The 26,616-nt window shown below is 46.1% G+C and overlaps 2 protein-coding genes across 2 annotated transcripts; one reads left to right on the top strand and one right to left on the bottom strand.

The window, feature by feature from the left end:
* Nucleotides 1-4,046: 4,046 nt before the first annotated feature.
* cxxc1.S (CXXC finger protein 1 S homeolog) lies at nucleotides 4,047-10,144 on the bottom strand (the record flags this gene model as incomplete). The annotated part of the gene is given in 13 exon segments (NM_001091939.1): nucleotides 4,047-5,352; nucleotides 5,694-5,846; nucleotides 5,935-6,031; nucleotides 6,185-6,234; nucleotides 6,345-6,455; nucleotides 6,611-6,818; nucleotides 6,903-7,087; nucleotides 7,349-7,456; nucleotides 7,540-7,695; nucleotides 7,845-8,006; nucleotides 9,110-9,249; nucleotides 9,723-9,823; nucleotides 10,035-10,144. Coding segments are annotated over 13 exon segments (1,728 nt in total), but the record flags the coding sequence as incomplete, so codon positions are not given.
* A 5,242-nt stretch (nucleotides 10,145-15,386) lies between these two features.
* LOC108699847 lies at nucleotides 15,387-19,958 on the top strand. The gene is made up of 3 exons (XM_018232468.2): nucleotides 15,387-15,579; nucleotides 18,406-19,007; nucleotides 19,290-19,958. Exons 1-3 carry the CDS (start codon nucleotides 15,511-15,513, stop codon nucleotides 19,573-19,575), a joined length of 957 nt encoding a protein of 318 aa, XP_018087957.2. The 5' UTR covers nucleotides 15,387-15,510; the 3' UTR covers nucleotides 19,576-19,958.
* The last annotated feature ends 6,658 nt before the right edge of the window (nucleotides 19,959-26,616 follow it).

The following is a 26,616-nucleotide window of genomic DNA, read 5'->3' as shown; positions in this document are numbered from 1 at the left end:
ATTTTGAATCTTTGATATTGCACATATTTGTTCAGTGGGTGCAGGTTGAGCACTGGACGGAACCCCCATCTTTTTTTGACACTAAAAAGAGATTGCAATCGTTTTTGGAGTAGCTCGCAGAAATTATTTCTAGTGCTGTCTTTTTCAAAGGTTGTACCAGTATTGAAGATGGAACAAACCTTGGAGGTGGAAGTCTGAGAAAAGGTATTTTGTATCCTGTTATGAGTAAACAGAGGACCCATTGATCGGTGGTAACCTGTTCCCATTTCTCTAGAAAGAGAAGTAGGGGGCATCCTACAGGAATGTTCTTGGAGTGAAGTAACTCTGAGTCAGCTATCCTGCAGCTTCGCAGGCCCTGCCCGTTTAGTGTTCTTTGGTTGGGATTGCCACAATTTAAATCTCCTGTTGGAGGATTGAGAAGTAGAAGGTCGATTTCTGTATGATGATCTCTGAGATGAGTTCCAAGATCCGTGATGATAGTTTCGCTTGTGGAACTCTCTCTTGGGTTTTCTTCCTTGAGGAAGGAAGGCTCCCTTTCCTCCAGTAATGTCTGCTATTATCTTCTTGAGTTCAGAACTGAAAAGGTAGTTTCCTTCAAATTTGAGGGAAGTGAGCTTCTGTTTAGAGTCTGCATCACCTGCCCATTGTCTGAGCCAGAGTGCCTGTCCGCCCGTGACTGCAGCGGATGATGCTTTCGCTGCTAACTTCGCCGTCTCTAGAGATGCTTCACCGAGAAAAGTGAAAGCTGCTCTGAGTTTGTCTAATTCCTGTATATGGGGAAATCTTTTCTTCATATACTGGCACCACAGTTTAGATGTTTTAGCCACTGAAAGTGCAGCTGAAGCGGGCCTAAAAATTGCTGTAGAATGGAGAAAACCTCTTTTTTAGGGTTGAGTCAATCTTTTTTTCCATGGGATCGTTGAAAACCCCAGCATCTTCTGTTGGCAAGGTTGTGTTCTTTGAAAGCCTGACAATTGCAATTGTAAATCCTGCTACTTATACTCTCACCACTACAAAATTTGAAAATTTCCACAATAATCGCTTTGTGCCTTCTTTTGTCTCAACAGATCCAAAAAGAGCAGCAGCCTTCCACAACATCATCCAAGAGCTACTTCAAAAACATCTCACTGCCTGGCTATTTAATCCCAAACCTGGCTCAGTCATACAGACATGGCGGCCCGTAGAGCTACTACCATTGAGGCCTACCACAGAGTTTGGTCTATTTTCTTTCAATGGTGCACAAGTCAAAAGCTGGAATGGAAGTCGCCTCAAATTCTGCAGTTCCTCCAAGATTGAGCAGATAAAAGTCTCAGTGTGTCTTCATTCAAAGTTCTGACATAACAACACACTGCGCATGCACTATTTTCTTTGCGTATGCGCGCATCCGGACACAAGTGCTGAGGAGACTCCAGGTGCCGGCGCGCCTAGAGGTAAGGGCACATGCTGGTCTCCCGGAGTGCCTTACAGTACCCACCTCTCAGGAGCACCCACCTGGTTTTCCAGGACTTTTTTTATGAAAAACCCTCAATAGACGAGGGGCAGCAACCCAACACCTCTCCTCAGGACCAAAACCCCTCCAATGAACAAGATATTGAATATTAGCTCTACATCTGTGGTAGTCAAGAACCTCTTGGACCTTAAATTCCTGATACCCATCAACAAGAACAGAAGATGGGGAAGGGCAGACAGAAGACTGACCACAGATTTGATAAGAGAAACATGGAAGGAGTCTGAACTCTTCATACTGGGAGGAAGTTCGAGCTTAACACAAACGGGATTGACAAGCTCCTTTCCTTGATCTTAAAAGGACCGATAAAACAAGGACCCAGTTTAGGAGAAGGACTACGGAACTTGATATTCCTCATGGACAAAAACACAGAATCACCAACAACAAAGGAAGAAGCAGGTCTACGACGTCTGTCAGCTGCCTTCTTCTGATGGGTAGAGGCCTCCACAAGGGCCTGGTGAGCAGCAGACCAGAGGGACTTAAATTTGAGCACTGCAGCTTCAGCAGCAGGAATTTCTACACTTATTCTAGAAGAAGGGAGAGCCAAAGGATTTCGACCATAATTACAGAAACCAAAGGCTTCGTGTGTGAGGTTGTTATGGGCAAATTCAGCTCAGAGAAGTTCAGGCCAGTTGTCATAATTCTGCATGATAAAACACAGAAGAAACTGCTCCATAGCTTGGCCTTTACTTTGAGGATGATATGCTGATGAGAAAATTAGAACGATTCCCAGCAACTTGCAAAAGACCCGCCAAAACTGTGAAACAAATTGAACTCCTCGTCAGACACAATAGATGAAGGAAATCCATAAAGACGGAAGATTTCTGTTGGTGTAAGAGTGCTGTCATGGCTGAGATCTTGACTTTTAAAGATGTTATGCTTAAGTCATATTTCAAATCTTCTCTGGATGAAATTGAAATTTGTGCAACTGCTGTGGACTAGGAACCTGCAACATTCCTTTTCACAAGCCATGGCAGTCAATGGTCTCCTAGGAGCGTGCACCTCTAAGCTACAAACTGAGAGGTCTCCTCATCTCCATAGGTGGGATAAGGGGCGATGATTAAGTGCTTGGTAAGCATGAAATGTGTTAGGCTATCCATGTGTGGATTATATGGGCTGACCCATTGCTATGCTTAAAGGAGAAGGAATAGCATTTTACACTTGGGGGTGCCTAACTTTTGGCACCCCAATTGTACAATGCTATTCCTTCACCTTTAAGATGTTTGCAAAGAAAGCTTTTGTGGACCATGCAGGTGCCACCAGATTAGTCAGAATTCTGCAGACTTTGCCAGAAATTTTGGAAGCATGGGAATGTGGGTAATGACATTGTGTGCCTTTGAATCTTGGTACCTGAGTATGGAGTCAAGTTGCCATGACATCCATACATACTGTATAGTGCCCGATTTGATGTTCAGTATTTTGAACACTTAGGAATTGAGCTTCAGTTCAACCGAGTCCAGAGTGTGTGGTTAAGATAATCCTCCTGTCAAATTAACAGACCACAGATATAAATGACAGGAGAAGCAGAATTTGAACCTGTGCTCACTTGGTGAGTATCTGAAACCAATTGTATCCTAGCGCCTAGCATGCTTGGACCGTCTGGGAGGAGAAATTGAACACTTTGCCATTCTTATGCTAGACCTTGCATCTTGTTATTGTGAGCAGGAGCAGATTGGCCAGTAGACAACCATGACTTAAATCTTTAAGATTTAGTGAGGTAGCCATGTTAGACAGCAGTCCAAAAAGGAAGCAAGCAAGTTAAACCGTGGACATATTAGGAAGCTGCATCAGAATTGGCAGCAAGAGTGTGTCCCAACTGTTTTGTAGTTACTGAATCGGCTTGATTCTTGCTGGTAATGAAGACCGTCACCCGGAGGGGCTCATGCCATATAAAAAGCCCCAAACATATGCAGAGCACATGGGAGACCCAGACACAGTTAGGCAGGAGTGAGGGCTCAAGGGGAGAACCATGCATAATAAAATTGTCTCACCAGGGGGGACAGTAGGATTGAAAAGCACTGGGCTCAACCTGGAAATGTATTCTAGAGAGAGCAGTGTATATACGGAGAGTACCTCTATCTGTCAACCTCTGAGCAGGACAACAAAAAAGTCAGCACAAGAAGTGGAGAAGCTTCTAAATAACTGTAAAAGATTGGGGTAAAGTTCTCATATTTGGAGGCAGAGTAGGGCTGAACGTGAAAACTCATCATTGGCACAAAAACATCCCACAAAGAAAGAATGTCAGTATGGAACTTTGTTATTCAGCATCATGAGACGACTGGCGATGGCACTTGGAAAAGGAAAGGAAAACAGCAGCCATTTTTAGTTGTCCGGATGGATCATAAACCATCATTAGCTCTTTCATACAAACTTTTTTCTTACTAAATCCGGGATTTGGTTTGGATCAGTGACGTACTTTTTAGGCTCTCACCATTAGTAGGAATGGGGTGTGATGGGTGCTTGCCAGGTTATGCCTCTCACTGAAGAACCTGCAGGATGTAAGGCTCAGTATTACGTCAGTGCATACATTCCCAAGGCATTTAAAAACAAGAGAGGATTTATTGGCAAAATAATAGTAACATATATAGAATAATAAATAGCTGACATTCTGTGGTACTTTCCTCCCAACCCAGTCCCGGTCTGGCTCTGTCATACCAACTCCATCAACCCAAATGGCACCTACGTCCTGCATGGGTGTTGCTCTGCACTATGGGTTGATGCTTTGCTGGTATTCCTTCTATACCCCACCCAGTGTGGCACCACATATAACTGCCTGAGAGCCCCCTGCCTTTCTGCTTCAGTCTTGCATAATGAGCAAAATCTGCTCAGAACCATGAGAAAGTGGTAGGAGCAAATTCTGTGCATTAAACGCACTTCAGTAGATGGTGGGAAACCAGGGGAGAGGCCAAGTCATGTCAAATCTACATATAACCAAATGGGATCTTATAGGTGCTGGGAGCTAGACATTCCTGTGATTGGCTAATATCTGCACTGACTTAGTGAACAAAGATTCCTGGGAGCTGCCATCATGCCCTGCTCGGTCCCAGATCCTCTGAAGCCACACACACAATCCGAATTCTCAGGTGTCGAATGTAATAACTACAGCACAGAGCCCAAATTCCTCTGCTCAGTGTAACTGCATATAAAAAAAAGAGGGTCAATCTCCATGGTATAAAGGATGGGGTATGGTCTCTGCCACTGGCACAGCCATCCTTAGAATAAGCACAAATGGAAGAGGTGCTGGATATTGTGTGAGGAAGCACTGTATATAAGAGCATGGGTCCCTTTGGGGCTTAGTGCTAACAGGTTACATAAATGTGCACTGTTCTGCTACACAAGCCTCCTATTGCCAGTAGGACTCACAGATCTGATCCTCATGGCTCATGAAAAAATGTCCAATGGCGCCTGGGTGCAGTCCTTGTTGTGGTTTAAATGAAAATCGTTGGTTAAGATCGCACTCACAAGTCTAATATTTCATCGTAAGACCAGTGAGTGCGATGTCTTCCACATTCATGTCTGTGTCCCAATGGCATGTATCTGGCAATGCTGCCAGTAGCTTGCCCCATAATAAATCTCAGCTTCCCGTATATTAAAGTGTCCAACGACTCTGGATAAGAGAAACTAACCCCATATATAAGAACCTCACGTAATCTACTTAAAAATGGCAGAAATTCTGCTGCACAAATACAAAATTCTTCTCAGCGCTCTGTGTGTGTGCGCAGGTCTGTGGTGACTGGGTCGTGTTGGATGGTCTGGTGCAACATGAGAGCCAGGAGTCCGGCTCGGTTAGTCATTGCCATTCGCATATTCCGTTCCTGCTCAAACAGTTCGTCCAGCTTGTACCACTGCAAAGGGACAGAGAACCATAGCGGGCAGAAGATTAAACAAATGCATTTACAACATGGAATCCAGACCTCACTCCCACCCCCCGTGTTCTACATACCAGACACAGAGAAGAACAATATGGTGAGGACCCAGTATTCTAATACCAATGTACACATATATTATTGGCTACAAATTGGTCCTGTGCTGAGGAGATGGTTTCCTTTATAGAGTTGGTGAGTAGTACATGGTAGGTGTCATACCATCACATATAACTGGGCGTATGTGCCACATGTCTTTCTTGCCTCATACAGTTTCGCAGCCAGACACAAGCCTATGTGTAAATGTAATAGAAGGTAATTACCAAGCGAACTCGTTCCAGATCCACCTCTGCACGGCGCAGTTTCTCCCAGCAATAATGGCGGTTGCACTTTCTTTTGGGAACTCTGCAGAAATCCCCAGTCAGCTCAAAGACATCCTTCACCATGGGGCAGCCGCACACCTCATCTGCAGGCACCTGAAGGCAACACATGGGTCAGAAGGAGCAGGAGGCAAACATCAGCCTCTGTTTAGGGAGGCTGGTGCCCCAGCAACTACAACATTACCTTGGGGTCACGGGAATGCTCTGGGCACAGCACCTGGAGGCGCTTGCAGTAGGTCTTACTCTGCGGGTTGTATACGTCACAAAAGAGTCGCGTTGCTCTGGCAAAAAACAGGCGATATGTCATTGGGCATTATGGCAATAGGAAATGGGTAGGATGGTAACGGAGATGTGAGGAGACTGAATACAGTAAGGAATCTATGGAGAAGCACACTGGGGGCACATTACAGACACAATGCTGTGACATCACTTACCCTTCAATCCTTGTGGGGTACATGGAGCCGAAGGAGGTCTGACTCTCATACTGGAGGACAGAGAACACAAGAGAATGAGTATACTGTCCCCCTATTAGACTGGCATAACTGTGACTAAATGCCACAGCCACACAGTGCCAGAGCTACAGACCCCACTCACCTTAGCATAACATCGTTCCATGTGCCGCAGGGCAACTTTTGGGTTGATAGGATGACCACAAGAGACACAGAAGATCTGTAGGTCTGTATCATCACTGTCCCCTTCATTAGTCTGATGATAGACATGACAGATTAGCAGTTCCCATATTCCCAGTCATTCTGACCCCTTCCCTACCCCCCCCCAGACACCTGCATCTCATGTTCTGCCCTTCTTCCTCACACCCTGCAGGAAGGGAACATTCACAAAGCACCAAGGTTCCTACTTACCTCTTCATCCTCGCGGATCTGCTGCTGTTTGGCTTTGCTGATTAGCGCCTCTAGTTCATGGAACCGGCTCTCCATGTTCTGAAGTTTGGTTCTTGCCTGTTGCTGCTCCCTTCTGATCCGTTCCAGTAGCTTCTTCCCCTGTTCTTCTGCCACACATGGGCTCTGTTGCCATTGCTGAATGCGCTGCGGGAGGATTTCGTAGATGCGACTGTAAGTAAAATATACATATATATTTATACAGACATATCCATCAGGGTTCTATGAGCAAGGAACTGGAGGAACAAGCACTCACTTAGCTGCCAATTTCATGCCACAGTCATCGGAGCAGTACTTAGAGTTGGCCCTGGCTGGCTGCACACAACTGGGTCCTAGGCACTGGCGCAGGGATGAGAAGTCTCTGGTTTCCATTCGCTCAGAGTGTTTTGTTTTATCTTTGTGCCTCTGCTTTTGCTTATGTCTCTTGTACTTATCGTCCTTCTGAATAACAGGAAACACGGTCACTGTGCCATGCTGTCTTACCATAAATGCAGTGTCCATGCACCCTAGGGTAACAACCATGCAACCTTTAAACAGATGCAGCCTTAAGGGCCATCACTGACACCGATGTCTAAATGCCCCCAAAAAAACTGGTTAACCAGATCTTTGCACCCTAGTGCAATTTGTTCCCCACCATGTCTACCCCAAACACAGAGGGCAGGGGCAGGACTTGCATGGGATGTGCTTACTCTGTCTACATACTTTTTTATCTGCCTTCTTCTCTCTCCTCTTCACATGTTTCACTTTCACGGCTCTCTTCCTCATAACAGAGTCCAGAAATGGTGTGTCCTCTGTGTCACTGAGCCATGGCTGTGGAGACAGTATACAGATCAGAACTTTTTGGAAACAACCGTGTACAGAAATGCTGAGAATACTTGTGTAGGGAAGCTCACCAGGTTGTGGTCATCAAAAGCTCCGCCAGCACATAGCTCTTGATAGAGTTCTGGGTCCAGCGGCAAATCATCATCAGACAGAGACCCAGCCAGGCTGCTCGGTTCTGGAGTGTCCCTGTACATGGACAAGTCATCATCTTTCACCCGCAGCATTTTCTGGAGGAGGAGGAGGAAGAACTGAATATGCAGGCACCAGGATGGCAGGAGCACAGCATTACAGCTCAGAGAGTGCAAAGGACAACAATTGTACCTACTTGCCATACCACCAGTGAGAGACAGGGGCAGATTCCCTGACATGCACTTACCCTTGCCCTCACTTGGCACTGGCGCAGCCGACACTTCTGACGAATCTTATTAGGCCCCCCAAACTTCTTCATGTCTCTGCAGAAGTCACACTGGCCGCAGTCTTCTGTACGGCTACACGACTCACACTCCCCGCACATGCGTGCCGACCGCTTAACCTGTTGCTTTGATGGAAAGAACAAGTCAGTATGACAAAATGAACTTGCCTCAAATCACTTACCAACTCTGTACCCCAATATCATGGGACATGCTGCCATATAGCGTCCACCTTTGAGGTGATAAAATAATGTAACTTCCAGCCACTAAATGATGGAAGGGAGAGAGGAACATGGGGAAGATGCATAGCCCCCCCCCCAAACAATGGAAATCACTATACAACATTTATACCGGGGTATGTTAATTAAATGGGCAGTAGGTGTTACATGCCCTTTAAAAGAAGAATATATCATAATTTCCTAGTTTTGGCCATTATCACCTGACATTGCTCATCTGCACTCTTACAATCCTTTCACACAGCACCAGCACATGGGCAACATGGCACTATACAAAGCACAGCAGGAACAGCCCCCAAATTTGCCTACAGACTGTATAGATGCCTTAAAACGATGGCAGCATAGGTATTCTCCTGTACTACATACAATTCAGCAGGAAAAGCCCCCTAAGTTTAATCATCATCTGTACAGAGATCCCATAAAAATATGGCAGTATATGTATTCCCCTGCACCAAGCACAATTCAGCAGGAACAGTGCCCTAAAGTTTGCTCAACGCCTGTACAGAGATATCCCATACAACTATGGCAGCATAGGTATTCCCCTGTACTAAACACAATTCAGCAGGAACACCCCCCTAAGTTTACTCATAGTCTGTACATAGAGATACCATAAAACTATGGCAGTATAGGTATTACCCTGTGCTAAAGCACAATTCAGCAGGAACAGCCCCATACGTTTGCGCACACTGTGGTGGAGCAAAGGTTTATTGTTTTAATACCACTGTTTAAACATGCTACAATTGTTGAGATTATGCTGTTAACACTACTAAGCTTTATTTTCTGGAAAATGTGTCTTTGAAATGAAAAGTCCATTAAATAAATATAATAATAATAAAAAATGAGTTTGCTCATAGCCTGTACAGAGAGACACCATAAAACTATGGCAGCATAAGTATTCCCCTGTACTAAGCACAATTTTTATAGCCTATACAGAGCAAGAAAGATACACACACAAATTAGTATGGCATCTCAGTAAATACACTTCATGTACCTACCCGTGGTACTTTGTTACTACTAGTGCTGCTTTTCTTTTTTTCATTTTTTGTAGTTTCTTCATTTTCATCCTTCTCGGTTTCTCTCTCTCGCTCCTTGGACTTCTTGTGTCTGTATTTGATCTCAAGGTGCGGGTATTTCTCTGGCACATGGGCAAAAGGCACAAACAACTTTATATATTTTCAACTGCGTCCCACATCCTCCAACCTTTTTAGAATTGTCTCCCACATCCTTCACCCTTACCAGAATTGTCTACCACAACCTCCACCCTTACCAGAATTTTCTCCCACATACTCCACCCTTACCAGAATTGTCTCCCACATACTCCACCCATACCACAGTAGCCTTGTAAAGTGTCATCTCATATGACCCCCCCTACTGCAGACTGGCCTCATAGACGAGTTGTTTTCCACAGCCTCCCATTCTATCAGAACTGCTTGCAAAAGCCACATGTCCGGCCTCGGGACTGCCCTGACAGGCTCCTCTGCTACTAAAATCCCCTCCATGACTCCCATAGCTGGTTCTGCACAATGGCCTGTTGCCATGCATTTGTAGCCAAAAGCAGAGCTCGTCTTTACAGAAGTGCCCACCCCATAGCAGTCTGTCACTACTTACCTCGGCACTGCATGCAGTACCACTCTCGTATGGCCTTTGCCATCTTCTCTGTGATGTTAATGCAGTGCCCATGGAACCATTCGTTACAGTGATCACAGCCGCTGCAAAGAGGCAAAGCAGGAGACTGAGCAGGTGGTGGTCAGTGGGTCAGCCAGGGGCATTATGTGGATGTTAGCAGCGTGAGTGCCCTCCCATGGTGTGAAAGTGAATAAACCCAATAGGAGAGGGGTGCACTATAGGCTGGGGCTACAAAATGTTCTGTACCATGATAGGAATTACCCCCCCATCCCATCCCACACATGTATTTCTCACATCATGAAGCAGTTGATATCCGGCTTGCGGCAGATACAGTACACTGGGGCGTTCTCTCCATCCTCAGTGTCTCTGGCTGTGGTCAGGTCAGCGTCTGAAAACTCACTCTCCTGGGGCAACAAGAACAAATTACTCCCACTCAGTGACCCCTTAGGCATTCCAGCTGTTGCGCCACTACTAGTCAGTGACACACACACGCAGGGGCTGCTGGGAATTGTAGTGCCCATTCACTGATCTATACAGGCTCCATGTGTAACTGATACCAACCTCTCCCACTTGAGCCATGTGGGTGCTTGAGCCCCATCTACTGGGCTACATTATGGGGAGGAAGAGAAAGGGAATGTGCGGACTCCTCGCTGATTGTGAGCGTATGTTTACCATCCCCTTCCCATTGGTTCTCTGCCCCGAGCCCACACATTATTAGCCAGTAGGCCAGCTCATTGCTGCAAGGGCAGTGGCAGGTCAGAGAGTGGCACTCACACCCCTCAGGGCATTTCTTAGTGTTAGGTCTTACACACAGACATACTGGGCTTTATACTATTTATGCTACTTTTCTCTTTCCCTCCCCCTGAGTATCTCTTGTTGGCCTCAGACACTTGAACCACCGATATCCCTGTACTGCCGGGACACCCCCCAAGTCCCTCCCCGGGATCCCCCCACACAGAGGTACAAGAGTGCCTGTCACAGTTCGCGCTACTTTCATTCAATCCCTAGTACACACAGCACATCGATTAATATTGTCTCTCACCATCTCTCCTCCCGTAGCAACAATGTACACTTCCGTTTCCGGGTCGCACTGCGTGACGCGCGCACCCCGTGACACTGTCCGCTGGAGGCGGAAGTCACTGAGCTAGAAGGAGCACCTGATTATGGGGGAGACAGTGGGGATGGCGGCCAGAGCTGGGTGCAGCTGGCATTGTGGTTGGTTGGGGCACGAAATTGGTTGAGGGGGTGCATAGTATACATCATAGTGTAAGTGCGTGTGTCACTGGGGAATGTGGGTAGCGACTAGTTCCTATCCCTGGAATGCACCGTCCCTCTAGTGCAGGGGTCGCCAACCTTTTTCATTCAGATGGAAAATAAGTTGGGGAGCAACATAAGCATGAAACAAGTTCTGGGTGGTGCCAAATAAGGGTTGTGATTGGCTATTGATAGCCTCTATATGGACTGGCAGCCTACAGGGGGCTCTGTCTGGCAGTACAACTGTTTTTATACAACCAAAACTTGCCTCCAAGCCTGGAATTCAAAAGTAAGCACCTGCTTTGAGGTCAGCGAGAGCAACATGTTTCTCACGAGCTACTGGTTGGGGATCACTGGTCTAGTGGATAGGATATAGACGATTCACATGGCAGTGAGCTAGTTTCTATCCTTAGAAAGGACCTAATGCCTCTAGTGGTGTGGTACCAGGAAATGCTAGGAATTAGTCCAGTCTATACTGACAGAGCTAAATGCCATCCAGTACAAGGACCTTCACAGTAAGGTCCCAAATAAGGATAGAATCTAGTCTTTTTTAACAGAGCTGGCTATTTCCCATCCTTGTAAAGGCCCCCACAATATATTAACCTTTTGGTATGTTAAATAGATAGAAACTAATTTGAAACTCATTAAAGGACATATTTCATTTAGAGATATACATTTTTAGAGATAGTACTTAGTTATTCATATATAAAATGTGTGAAATCCATCATTCTGTGTTCAGTTGTTTTACCTCTACTTCATATGAGGTCCAGTACAGGGATAAAAACTAGTCAGTTCATATATGACCAAGCTAATTCCTATCTAAGGACCTTCCCTAACAGTACATTGACCATCTGTATTTGGCAAATACCTGACAGGTCCAGTACAGGGATAGAAACTAGTCCGTTCATATATGAACAAGCTAATTCCTATACTATCTAAGGACCTTCTCTAACAGTACAGGGACCATCTATATTAGGCAAATACTTGACGGGTCCAGTACACGGATAGAAACTAGTCAGTTCATATATGCACAAGCTAATTCCTATCCTATCTGAAGACCTTCTCTACCTGTACAGGGACCATCTGCATTTGGCAAATACCTGACAGGTCCAGTACAGAGATAGAAACTAGTCAGTTTATATAAGAACCAGCTAATTCCTATCCTGTCTAAGATGGCCATACACATGCTCGTTTGGCGATCTCTTCCCGACAAGCTCACTTTGAGGTGGGCGATATTGCTCTGATCCGATCGTGGGCCCTAGGGCCCAATGATCGGATTATAGTGCTGCCAAAATGGGCAGTCGGATCGCAGGACCGTAGCTACGAACAGATGGGGCCGCGATCCGATGGGATTTATGAACTTGCCCGATCGACATGTCTTGCAAAGATGTATAACAAAGTTACAAGATGGTGACCCTTGCTGCCACCCTTGAAAACATAAATCATTTGTTTAATTATGTAGGTTCATGTTTATGTTTAGTATACAAAATACAGCATTTTTTAGCATTATACTATTTTAGACTTTAGTTTCCCTTAAATGCACCTAGCTATACAGGTGTATCCCGGATTAATGAAAAGGCATCAAGAGAAGGTTTCACTTGCCTAACGGTTTTGCAGACGTTCCCAGGGCATCTGCATGTACTGTGGTACTAAAGGCCATTTTGTCTGTACCTGCCCAGTAAAATTGGGAAAACTCCTGAGCCTGTATGAGGTTGGGAGATTCATTTGGGCTGTATTTCTGCTCCCTGTAACACTAGTTCTAGGGTTTGTGTTCCTGTCACTCTGTCCTGGAATAACACACCTGTTTCTGTTAAGGCTTTTATTGATTCTGGGGCTGCTGGGAATGTTGTTGACCCAACTTTTGCTGCTAAAATTTCTGTCCCTTCCATTCCTCTCCTGTCAATAGATGAAAATCCCCTTGGCAATGGCTTAGTTACATCAGTAACCCCTAAACCTGAGGTGTGTGTGTGGGAGGCACATGTTCTGAATACACTGATTTCCACTCCTGTGCTGTTAAGCCTGCCCTGGTTAAGGCAACATAACCCACATACAGTATTGATTTGAGTACTGGGGAGATTTTGCAATGGGGTCTTGGCTGCCTCAGTCTGCATTAAATGCCCATTACAGCTTGCTGCCACAGTCCTTAAAAGTGTACTTGAATGTGTTGGGAATTTTCAGTGACACCAATATCCCAGGATAGGGAATTATCCCCTCTTGTAAAATTGAAATCCACTAATCCAATATATTAGGAGCCCACTGGGAGAGATTATTGACTCCAATGGAAAGGACAAGGAGGTGTAAATAACTATTTTATTTATTCAGTTCTATAAAGGTCTTGCTCATATCTGAATCTGCACAACTTGCAGCAAAGCGAAGTATAAACTTCCTGCAGTTGGTCTGTGTGATAAGAATTAAAGATGAACTTTATACATTTTACCTTTGTTGTAACCCCAATTTCCCAGTGACTCAGTCAGACGTGCTCTCCAATGGTGTGAGGACTTTACCTCTCGGTAGGACAGAGTTACAAGAAGGATGGGAACCTTTGGTAGAGGTGGGACATCACTGGAGACCTTCAATCAGAAAGGGAGATCTATGACAGAGCAGCATAATGGCTACTGTGGGGCTGTAAAGATGGCAGAATGTGGCTCCCTCTGCAGCTTGTGCAACATCCCAGGGCAGGTTCTTATCTTCTATGTAAGCTTTATATCCATAGAGACTCATGGGAAGTTTCAATAGGGCTCACTCATTGAGAATTCTTACATTGGCCATTAGAATTAATATTCCTTATCAAAGATTCATGAGCTGAACCCACTTATCTAAGCAGAATGTAAATGTGCTGAACTTGCAGCCAATCACTATCAGGATATAAACATAAAACATGATTGGCTGTAAACTCATTTTTTATTTCTGGGATCTGAAATCTGAGCTGCTGTAATCTGAGCTCAGAGCGATGAGAGACGCAGGCAGGAAGTGATGTCACACCAAGCTAATATGGCAGCCGCTATTCTAAACAAACAGCGAGAGCTTCAAGAGCTGGTTACTCAGGTATGGTAAAGCATTCTACAGAATAAATATAGTGTTATATCTTGCACTATTGTGGCTAATCTATTGGCAATAAATGGCTTCGGTAGCTTTACTTCTCCTTTAAATGAAATGAGTCTATGTGTTTGGGGTTCATCTAAGAAGCCATACCCCATACCCCACAAACATTCAGAGGCACACTGACTCCCCCGTCTGGATGGACACAGCAACCGGGTGAGCTCTGATGCAGTCCGCATCAACCTTCTTTATTGTTAATAATTGTAGACTCCCCCCGTTCCCCACAAAAATTTGGATTAGAAGAAAAGAGGTTTCTTCAAAATATTGGAAAGGGTTTTTTTACAGTGAGAGCTGTGAAGATCTGGAATTCTCTCCCTGAATCAGTTGTTCTGGCTGACATATAAGAAGGGGTTGGAACCAAACTTGTATGGATGTGACGGAGGAGCATTAATGCAGTCAAGGAACATGCCGGGTCAACCACACGGGTAACAAGGTCTCAATGCGGATATCTGGAGCATGGTTAGGGTCACAAGCCAAGGTCATACACAGACAGAACAGCGCAGTACCATACGCAATACAAGAGAGTCAGTCAGGCAAGGGTCAGTTCAGGCAGCAAGAAGCAGTATCAGGGACAGGCAAGGGTCAATACACAGGGAACAATGATTAGGAAGCACCCAGGAACTCGGAAAGAACCTTTACATTGGGCAATATATTACAGACAAAGTATCTGAAATTCGCGCCACTGTGCGATGACGTTATGCGGCGCTCGTGTATATGCAGAACTACCCGAATCGCTGCACAACCCTGAAGAGCCTTTCATTAGCCGCAAACACTGAACGAAGCAGGTGGCGGCGGGTGTCCCCGCAGGCAAGACTGTGGGCGTCCCCACCGCCTGCCAGGTAATTATTTTACAGAATGGGCACACAATAAGCTATACCCTCATACTGTACTGTCTAAGGGAATCAATATGGCACATCCCTCCTCCCATTTTTATAAATACAAATATACAAAGAAGGAATGTTCTGGGCACATAATAAGCTGTACCCTCATACTGTACTGTCTAAGGGAATCAATATGGCACCTCCCTCCTCCCATATGTATAAATACAAATATACAGAGAAGGAATGTTCTGGGCACACAATAAGCTATACCCTCATACTGTACTGTCTAAGGGAATTAATATGGCACCTCCCTCCTCCCATATGTATAAATACAAATATACAGAGAAGGAATGTTCTGGGCACATAATAAGCTGTACCCTCATACTGTACGGCGTAAGGGATAGTAGGTGCTCATTTATATGAGCCCATACATACTGTGCCCAGCAGCTGCTTATCTCGCCCCCCCTGGGGGGTATGCTGTCACATTGCAGTATGGGGGAGGTGCTCTCATCCCACCTCTCAGTCTCTCAGCTTGTCGTTGCTGTGTGTTTGCAGCGGTAGCAGCTTTTGTAGCCCGGGCAGCCTCATTCCGTTGGATGATGGGCCCCTGTGTCCTGCTGGTGGCTGTCACTGTCTGTGTGTGTGCCCTGGGCACATTTGCCAAGGTGAGTGGTGATTCCTGCCCATGTGTGATTTCTTGTGATTGTGTTCATGTGCCTGCGTCATGCTCTTTATGCACCTGCCTTCCTCTCCTGCTCCTCCATGGATACCGACAGTGTGAAAAGCAAATACCCCTCTCCTTCTGCACCTTGTACAGTGTGGCTCTGCTCCAGAGGGGCACCTTCTGCTTGTAACTAGCCCTGGCATGGCTCCCCTGTCTGTCTGATTGCTCCTCATTAATTGTATGGGCAGCCATGGATCCTCCATACACATCCCTCACTGGGTGACCCCTCCCTGTATCACTGCACAGCCTGTGCTCCACTCTTGCGCCTAATATCATGTGCCCTAGCAGGCAGAGCAAAGGGGCAGATTGGCCAATAACTAGAGTGAATAATGAGACTGAAACTGGTAATACTGCTCTTATTAAATGGGCATAATATGTATTCTATAGGGCATGGTCTAGTGTAATAGGAAATGGTCTGGTGAGATAGGACATGGTCTGTGAGATATTAAATGGTCTTGTGACATAGGACATGGTCTGGTCATAAAGGACATGGTCTGGTGAGATAGGACATGATCTGGCAAGAAAGGAAATTGTCTGGTGAGATAGGACATGATCTGGTAAGATAGGACATGATCTGGTGAGCTAGGACATGGACTGTGAGATAAGAAACGGTCTGGTACTATAGGGCATAGGAAATGTTCTGTTGACATAGGACGGTCTGGTGTCATAGGACATGGTCTGGTCATAAAGGGCAGGGTCTGGTGAGATAGGACATGGTCTCGTGAGATAGGACATGATCTGGTAAGATAGGACATGATCTGGTGAGATAGGACATGATCTGATGAGATAGAAAAATGTCTAGTGAGATAGGAAATGGTCTGTGAGATAAGAAATTGTCTGTTAATAAAGGGCATGGTCTGGTGAGATAGGACAAGATCTGCTGAGATAGGAAATGGTCTGGTAAGATAGAAAAAAAGGTCTAGTGAGAAAAAAAAAAAAGGTCTAGTGAGATATGAAATGGTCTGGTGAGATAGGAAATTGACTGGTGAAATAGAAAAAGGCCAAGTGAGATAGGACATGCCTAGTGAGATAGGACGTGGTCCAGTGAGAAATGAAATGGTCCGGTGAGATAGGAAATTGTCTGGTGAGATTAGAAATGTTAATAAAGGGCATGGTCTGGTGAGATAGGACACGGCCTGGTGAGATAGGACATGGTCTGGTGAGATAGGACATGGTCTGGTGAGATAGGACATGGTCTGGTGAGATAGGACATAGGCTGGTGAGATAGAAAATGGTCTGGTGAGATAGGACATGATCTGGCGAGAAAGGAAATTGTCTGGTGAGATAGGACATGATCTGGTAAGATAGGACATGGACTGTGAGATAAGAAATGGTCTGGTACTATAAGGCATAGGAAATGTTCTGGTGACATAGGACATGGTCTGGTGTCATTGGACATGGTCTGGTCATAAAGCGCAGGGTCTGGTGAGATAGGACATGGTCTGGTGAGATAGGACATGATCTGGTAAGATAGGACACAATCTGGTGAGATAGGACATGGTCTGATGAGATAGGACATGGACTGGTGAGAAATGAAATGGTCTGGTGAGATAGGACATGGTCTGGTGAGATAGAAAAATGTCTAGTGAGATAGGAAATGGTCTGTGAGATAAGAAATTGTCTGTTAATAAAGGGCATGGTCTGGTGAGATAGGACAAGATCGGCTAAGATAGAAAAAAAGGTCTAGTGAGATATGACATGGTCTGGTGAGATAGGAAATTGACTGGTGAAATAGAAAAAGGCCAAGTGAGATAGGACATGGTCTGGTGAGATAGGATATGATCCGGTGAGAAATGAAATGGTCTGGTGAGATAGAAAATGGTCTGGTGAGATAGGAAATTGTCTGGGTAGATCAGAAATGTTAATAAAGGGCATAGTCTGGTGAGATAGGACATGGCCTGGTGAGACAGGACATGGTCTGGTGAGATAGGACATGGTCTGGTGAGATAGGACATAGTCTGGTGAGATAGCAAATGGTCTGGTAATATAGGGCATGGTCTGATGAGATAGAAAATGATCTGGTAATATAGGGCATGGTTTGTTGTGATAGGAAATGGTCTCATGAGATGGGACATTGTCGGGTGAGATAGGACATTGTCTGGTGAGATAGGAAATGATCTGGTAATATAGAGCATGGTCTGTTGAGTTCGGAAATGGTCTCATGAGATGGGACATGGTCTGGGGAGATAGGACATGGTCTGGTGAGATAGGGCACGGTCTGTGAGATAGGATATGGTCTTTTGAGATAGGAAATGGTCTCATGAGATAGGAAATTGTCTGGTGAAATAGGACATGGTCTGGTGAGATAGGAAATGGTCTGGGTAGATAGGACATGGTCTGGGTAGATAGGACATGGTCTGGGGAGATAGGACATGGTCTGGGGAGATAGTAAATGATCTGGTGAGATAGGACATGGTCTGGTGAGATAGCATATGGTCTTGTGAGGTAGGACATGGTCTGGTGAGATAGGACATGGTCTGGTGAGATAGGACATGGTCTGGTAAGACAGGGCATGGTCTGGTGAGGTAGGACATGGTCTGGTGAAATAGGACATGGTTTACAGAGGCTTAAGCTGAACAAGGAAGTAGAGGAAGGAAATTACATCTGTTCCATTTATTCAGGGAATATGTTCCAGCAGGAAGCAATGTTCAGAACACGAGGATGGGCCCAGGCTGATGTTGGAGTTGGGGGATAATGATATTATTGTGCTTCTCAGCAGAAGGGGTAGGCAAGGGCCTCAGTCAAACTGATGCTGTTTTCCTTGTAGCCCCTAGGAAGTGTCGCCCATGATAATGATGGCATGTCACATCGGTTCCGTAGGAGCCTGCCAGCGGGTATTCCTTTTGATACAGATATGATGTCATACTTACCGGCAGAATCCCTGCAAGAGGAGCCATTATATCCTGATATTAATCCAGCACTACTCTCCAGATTAGCAGCATACCCTCAGGATGAATTACTGGCAGCCTTGGAAAAGTTTGGGTCTAATCACAGAACAGACCCTCTTCAGGACAGCAGAGCTCTGCAACAGCTGGCACAGGAAGGGCAGTGGAGAGATAAAGAGGCCAAATACCTGGCAAACCTCATGCACCTATGGAACCAGATAAGTCAGGGCAGGGGCTACCCAGAACAACTGGCAGCCCTCAGAGGGTCCATACAGAGAAATGGGCAATTCACACGCTCCTACCAAGATTATGATGACACCAGTTTGGCCCCCCGCTCAATCAGACCAAAAGTCCCCAGGAACCAAATGTCTGAAGCCGCGCAGAGTCGTTATTGGCAGGATGGTGGGTATCAAGCAACGGGTCCCCATATGCAGCAAGAGGAGGTCAACAACGATGGGATACTCATGGACGAGGAGATGTTAAGGTAAGGATTTTTCCTTCTTCCCTTATTCACCTATCTAGGATCGGGCAGCTGAACCATGCCAACGTATCAGAGCTTCCATTCATTCAGCCCAATGGTTACACTCCTCTAAAGCCCACTTCCAGCACAGGATTTGGACCCAGGATATGAATTTATTGAATTTATGAAGTTATGGCTTGGGATTTTGGTTCAATGTTTGTGTAAATCTTGTGCTGAGGATTTGGTGTTGAGTTGAATGCAAACATGATGACTGCCATTCGTGGCTCACTTCATTGTTCCCTACAGGTTCTTGGTGACGCAGGTTCTCTCAGCAATGAGTGAAGCGGAGATGCCACAGCGCCTCTCATCCACTCCTCCTCGCCGCCTGCGCCGATCTCTGTCTGAGAATCCTCCAGGAGACGCCCCCTCAGATCTCCTGCGCATCAAGCGTATTGAGAGCCTCCCTGACCCTGACTATGTGACCAATGGGCTGCTGCGCAGGAAGCAAATCGATGGAGATCTGGAGGTCCGGCCTGGTCCCTACGTTGAGCAGAGAGTCACTGAACAGCTGCTGAAGTACCTCCCACACTAAGAGCCCCCACACCACCCATGTCATGTGACTCTGTATCTCGACATCTGCTCAAATAAACCACTCAGATCTGACTCTACTGGATCCCCACAGTCCCTCCACTATACCAGATCCCTCACCCACACTCTGCTGGATCCATACAGTCCCTCCACTATACCAGATCCCCCACCCACACTCTGCTGGATCCATACAGTCCCTCCACTATACCAGATACCTCAACCACACTGCAGGATCCATACAATGTCTCGATTATACCAGATCCCTCACCCACAACACTCCCTGCACTCTACTGGATCCCTACAGTCCCTCCACTACATAGTAACATAGTAACATAGTAAGTAAGGTTGAAAAAAGACACATGTCCATCGAGTTCAACCTTTTTTTTTTTTTTTTTGTTTATTAACTACCTATCTGCCAGTTGATCCAGAGGAAGGCAAAAAACCCATCTGAAGCCTCTCCAATTTGCCTTAGAGGGGGAAAAATTCCTTCCTAACTCCAAAATGGCAATCGGACTAGTCCCTGGATCAACTTGGACTATGAGCTATTTCCCATAACCCTGTATTCCCTTACTTGCTAAAAAGCCATCCAACCCCTTCTTAAAGCTATCTAATGTATCAGCCTGTACAACTGATTCAGGGAGAGAATTCCACATCTTCACAGCTCTCACTGTAAAAAACCCCTTCCGAATATTTAGGCGGAACCTCTATACCAGATACTTCACCCACAACACTCCCTGAACTCTGCTGGATCCCTGCAGTCCCTCCACTATACCAGATCCCTCACCCATAACACTCCCTGCATTCTGCTGGATCCCTACTGTCCCTCCACTATACCAGATCCCTTGCCCACAACACTTTCTGCATTCGACTGGATCCCTACAGTCCCACTGCTATACCAGATCCCTCACCCACAACACTCCCTGCATTCTGCTGGATCCCTACTGTCCCTTCACAATACTAGATCCCTCACCCATAACACTCGCTGCATTCTGCTGGATCCCTACAGCCCTCCACTATACCAGATCCCTCACCCATAATACTCCCTGCATTCTGCTGGATCCCTACAGTCCCTCCACCATACCAGATCCCTCACCCACAACAATCCCTGAACTCTGCTGGATCCCTGCAGTCCCTCTACTTTACCAGATCCCTCACGCACACTGCAAGATCCATACAGTCCCTCCACTATACCAGATCCCTCACTCACAACACTCCCTGCACTCTGCTGGATCCCTACAGTCCCTCTATCATACCAGATTCCTTACCCACACTCTGCTGGATCCTTATTGTCTATCCACTATACCAGATCCGTCACCCACACTCTGCTGGATCCCTACAGTCCATCTACTATACTAGATCCCTCGCCCACAACACTCCCTGCATTCTGCTGGATCCCTACTGTCCCTCCACTATACCAGATGCCTCACCCACAACGTTCCCTGCACGCTACTGGATCCCTACAATCCCTCCGCTATACCAGATCCCTACTGTCCCTCCACTATACCAGATGCCTCACCCACAACACTCCCTGCACTCTACTGGATCCCTACAGTCCATCCACCATACTAGATCATTCATCCACATCACTCCCTGCACTCTACTGAATCCCTGCAGTCCCTCCACTATACCAGATCCCTCACCCATAACACTCCCTGCATTCTTCTGGATCCCTACTGTCCCTCCACTATACCAGATGCCTCACCCACAACACTCCCTGCACTCTACTGGATCCCTACAGTCCCTCCGCTATACCAGATCTCTCAGCCACAACACTCCCTGCACTCTGCTTGATCCCTACTGTCCCTTCACTATACCAGATCTCTCACACACAACACTCCCTGCACTCTACTGGATCCCTACAGTCCCCCCACTATACCAGATCCCTCACCCACACACTGCTGGATCCCTACAGTCCATCCACTATACCAGATCCCTCCCCTACACCTGCTGGATCCCTACAGTCCATCCACTATACCTTATCCCTCACCCACAACACTCCCTGTACGCAACTGGATCCCTACTGTCCCTCCACTATACCAGATGCCTCACCCACAACACTCCCTGCACTCTACTGGATCCCCACAGTCCCTCCGCTACACCAGATCCCTCACCCACAACACTACCTTCATTCTGCTGAATCGCTACTGTCCCTCCACTATACCAGATGCCTCACCCACAACACCTCCTGCACTCTACTGGATCCCTACAGTCCCTCCGCTATACCAAATCCCTCACCCATAACATTCCCTGCACTCTGCTCGATCCCTACAGTCCCTCCACTATACTAGATCCCTCGCCCACAACAGTCCCTGCCCTCTACTGGATCCCTACAGTCCCTCCACTATACCAGATCTTTCACCCACAACACTCCCTGCACTCTGCTGAATCCACCTGTCCCTCCACTATACCAGATCTCTCGCCCATAACACTCCCTGCACTCTACTGGATCCCTACACTCCCTCCACTATACCAGATCCCTCACCCATACGCTGCTGGATCCCTACAGTCCCTCCATTATACCAGATCCCTCACCCACACTCTGCTGGATCCCTACAGTCCATCCACTATACATTATCCCTCACCCACAACACTCCCTGCACACAACTGGATCCCTACTTTCCCTCCACTATACCAGATGCCTCACCCACAATACTCCCTGCAAACTACTGGATCCCTACAGTCCCTCCGCTATACCAAATCCCTCACCCATAACACTCCCTGCACTCTACTGGATCCCTACAGTCCCTACACTATACCAGATCCCTCACCCACACTCTGCTGGATCCCTACAGTCCCTCCGCTATACCAGATCCCACACCCACAACACTCCCTGCACACTGCTGGATCCCTACAGTCCATCCACTATACCAGATCCTTCACCCACAACACTCCCTGCACTCAACTGGATCCCTACTGTCCTTTCACTATACCAGATCCCTTGCCCTCAACACTCCCTGCACTCTACTGGATCCCTACAGTCACTACACTATACCAGATCCCTCACCCACACTCTACTGGATCCCTACAGTCCCTCCGCTATACCAGATCCCACACCCACAACACTCCCTGCACACTGCTGGATCCCTACAGTCCATCCACTATACCAGATCCCTCACCCACAACACTCCCTGCACTCAACTGGATCCCTACTGTCCTTCCACTATACCAGATCCCTCACCCACAACACTCCCTGCACTCTACTGGATCCCTATAGTCCCTACACTATACCAGATCCCTCACCCACACTCTGCTGGATCCCTACAGTCCCTCCGCTATACCGGATCCCACACCCACAACACTCCCTGCACTCTACTGGATCCCTACAGTCTCTCCACTATACCAGATCCCTCACCCACAACACTCCCTGCACAGATCCCTGTCACCAATACTGAGAACTGTGGGTTACTATTCTTCTGAATGTGCAACGTGCTCATTTGTATGAGATGAACCTGTATATAAGAGATACTGTTTGTTTAGCTGCACATTGCTCCACCACACATATCCTCCATATAGACAAGCTCTGCCTCTGTATAGAGACCTGTGTTGGTATGTGCAAATATACATGTATAGTGAGTGTGTCTTTCCTATAGCTGATGTTGTGCCCTGCAGTAGGTACCTGTTCCCCCACTCCAGGCTTAGATATGTAGGTTGTATTCTGTACTAATATACATATTCTGCCTCAAGCTGTATATTGCTGTGTATAAAGCTCTGCAAGATATACATCTCTACATAAAGACATTTCTCTCACCCATAAGGGGCTTCCATTGTGTGTACAGTGGGTGGGCTTGGTGATATAAGGGATCTAAAGAACAGTCTCATCCTGGAGCTTCTTCCTCCCAACTCAGACTGTGGTCAGTCTATAGTATAATCCAGTGTCCATCCAGTATCTGTAGTTCAGCAAGAGTAGCTCCACTGCCCCAGAACACTGACACCCACTGTCTCATTACAGCAATCTAAACCAAGGCATCTGTAGCCCTCACTCGCACCTGCACATATACATTACTAAAAGTGTAAAGGCCTCAGATTGACTGTGAGGTTTTCCAGAAGGTCTTTAGATGTTGAACAGTAAAGCCAACAGTACAGCCATGACCAGCTCCAGCAGTTCCCCCCATAATTCAATTGATATTAATTGAGAGACCTTGAATGATAATTAGTTCCTGTTTTGGCAAGGTATGCAGAAAGACCCTACAGGCTGTGTCTCCTCACTCTGTGTAGGTGCCATGTTTTGGACACAGTGAGACTAAATGAGAGAAGAGACTGCAGTGTTGGGGTACAAGAGTCTATTTTGCAGTTACAGGAAAGAGCAAAGAATCCAGTGTGAGGGTCAAGTGTCCAGCAGTCAGGCAAGGACCAGTGAGAAATCTGAAGGTTAAGGCAGAAGAACAAGATAAGTAGGCCTGCCCATGTACCCATTTCACTCCCACCACCCAACAGCTAAATCTGTCTAAGCTACCCCAGAATTTGGCTTTACTGACACTGACCCAGCAGAGGTGTGGAACTTTATCTATCTGCATTGTTTCAACGTTCTGAATTTACCAGTGTCGCCCAAGGTGCTGAATCTACCAGTGTGAAGTTACCTTTAGGAGACTCGTCAGCAGATAACTCTCAAATGCTTTATTGAAAAGAATAGTAGAAATATGTGAACTGAATATAACTATTTGTGACTTGAGAACAGTAGCATGAATAGTGTGCATACCAACATATATATATACAACAAAATAGCGGAAACAACAATTGACGATCCACACGTTCATATCTCTGGATGGTTACTAGGGAGTTGAAGCTGTTGGATCCACTCACAGTGATGCTGCAATTATATTTCCTGTGTGTTTATTATAAGCATTTTCACTCTGACCTGTAATCCAGCAGCACATGTACAGGCTGCACAGTATAGCTCCACAGGGTATGGCAGTCTCTTCTCAAGATGTGCCAAGCACATCTCTGTGCAGCGCGGGACCGAAGCCACCCGTGACCCTGAATCTCCCTCAGTCCCTCTGTGCCAACAACTCCGCCCACTTCCTCTCTCAGTGAGATGTAATTCCTGGCCAAGGATGACAGTTCCTGCCAGGCAATTGATACAAACTAAACTTTGTCCAGGGATCAGGTGATATGACTCTGTCCAAATAAATATCACATGCCTCCCCCCTCCAGTTGAATGCCACCAGCTGCCCCACTGTTGGGTGGAGTTGAGGGGCATTGGGCAATGCTATGGGTCACTCCATACCTTCCTGACGAGACAGACCATCAGTGTTGCTGTGCTCTTTGCTGCTGCGGTGTTGTATTGTGAATGAATATTGCTGTAGAGTTAAAGGAGAATTCAACCCATTTTTAAAAAAAAAAACGAGTACCCCCACCCAGGTACACCTCCCTCCCTCCTCCCCCCAGACTTACTGCCCCCCCCAGGGAAATGCCACATACTTTATACTTACCCCTTATCCATTTTTCACGTTCTCGAAAAGATGACTGGGAGATCGGTATTTTCGGTGCATGTGCAGTTGGAGCCAGGGCCGGACTGGGAGAAAAAAAATCAAAGCAGCCCACTTCAGGTATGAGATTGGTTATCCAGAAAGCTTCAAATTACGGAAATGCCATCTCCCATAGACTCCATTATAATCAAACAATCCAAATGTTTAAAATTGATTTCATTTTCTCTGTAATAATAAAACAGTAGCTTGTACTTGATCCAAACGAAGATATAATTAGTCTTTTTTGGGAGCAAAATCAAATTATTGTTTATTTAATGTTTACATGATTTTCTAGTAGACTTAAAATACGAATATCCAAGATCAATTAGCCGGAAAACCCCAGGTCTCGAGCATTCTGGATAACAGATCCCATACCTGTATACATGTGCGACATTGACAACCAAGCTCCCCCACCCACACAAGCTAAAAATAAAACATTGGTGGTCAGGACCCCCCAATAAAATTAGGGGAAAAAAAGGTGGTCAGGACCTACGATAAAAAGTAAAAATAAATATTGGGACAGCAGGCTGTGCAGAGAGGCTCGTGTTCAGGGCTGGTCTTACCAACTGCGGGCCCAATTTGAACCATTTTGGCGGGGCCCCCTAAATTGAGTTTTTTCATCTGGCACAGGGTTCCAGGGCTGGGGTGACGAAAAGTGACTGCCTTTCCTTTTGTCCCATGATAATTACTCACTATATTTCACTTATTTATTTCTATAGAGTTCAACTGCATACATAACACAGGAATTAAATTTTCACAAAATATGTGAACTACCCTCAAACCTTCCTGTTGTATGTTAAATAGTACATGGGGAATACCTATGTTGGCATGGTCTTCTTATATCTCTCTGTAGAGACTATTAGCTCAGGGGTATGTTCCTGCTGAATTGTGCTTAGTACAGGGGAATACCTATGCTGCCATAGTTTTATGGGATCTCTCTGTACAGACTATGAGCAAACTTAGGGGGCTGTTCCTGCTGAATTGTGCTTAGTACAGGGGAATACCTATGCTGCCATAGTTTTATGGGATCTCTCTGTACAGACGACTATGAGCAAACTTAGGGACTGTTCCTGCTGAATTGTGCTGTGACTATCTGACCATGCCCAGTATGGAAGAAATCTTGAATATAGATAACTAAACTTTTTTTTTTAAAAAAAGACACTGAAGAAATGTAATTTATAAAACCCAAAAGACACGATTGCAATTCCATGTATAATACCTTAGAATTAAAAGCAGGATGAACACAGTGATAATTCTGTGAATAAATACCCCCCAGAAATGGCACAAATGCAATTTTTGCTAACAAGGAAAGGGTTAAAAATCACAAGGCAGTGTAATAAAAATGATTTGTATCCTTACTTGCCCAGCATTCTTTCTGCGTCTGGGGGGGTGGGGGGGTGGGGGGGAAGAGGATGAATCTGCAGCACCAGCGTCTGCCATCCATCCTGCCTGTCAGCTGAATACTGGACAACACAGACGTACACTGGCGCCTTTTCCCCTGCCTGCGATTGGCTGCCATCTGTCCTATAGCTGAGAGCACACATAGGGGATGTAAGGTACGCTCTTTCTTCCAGTCCCAC

The sequence above is a fragment of the Xenopus laevis genome, chromosome 8S (genome assembly GCF_017654675.1).
Source record: "Xenopus laevis strain J_2021 chromosome 8S, Xenopus_laevis_v10.1, whole genome shotgun sequence".
In the NCBI taxonomy this organism is placed as follows: domain Eukaryota; kingdom Metazoa; phylum Chordata; class Amphibia; order Anura; family Pipidae; genus Xenopus; species Xenopus laevis.
The sequence above is the reverse complement of the archived record's forward strand: the minus strand, read 5'-3'. Positions and strand labels throughout refer to the sequence as shown.

Excerpts from the sequence above, each read along its gene's own strand:
- LOC108699847 (XM_018232468.2), top strand. The coding sequence starts at position 15,511 with ATGATGGGCCCCTGTGTCCTGCTGGTGGCTGTCACTGTCTGTGTGTGT. Across the intron at positions 15,580-18,405 it reads CCCTGGGCACATTTGCCAAG|CCCCTAGGAAGTGTCGCCCA; the intron begins GTGAGTGGTGAT and ends TTTTCCTTGTAG. Across the intron at positions 19,008-19,289 it reads ATGGACGAGGAGATGTTAAG|GTTCTTGGTGACGCAGGTTC; the intron begins GTAAGGATTTTT and ends TGTTCCCTACAG.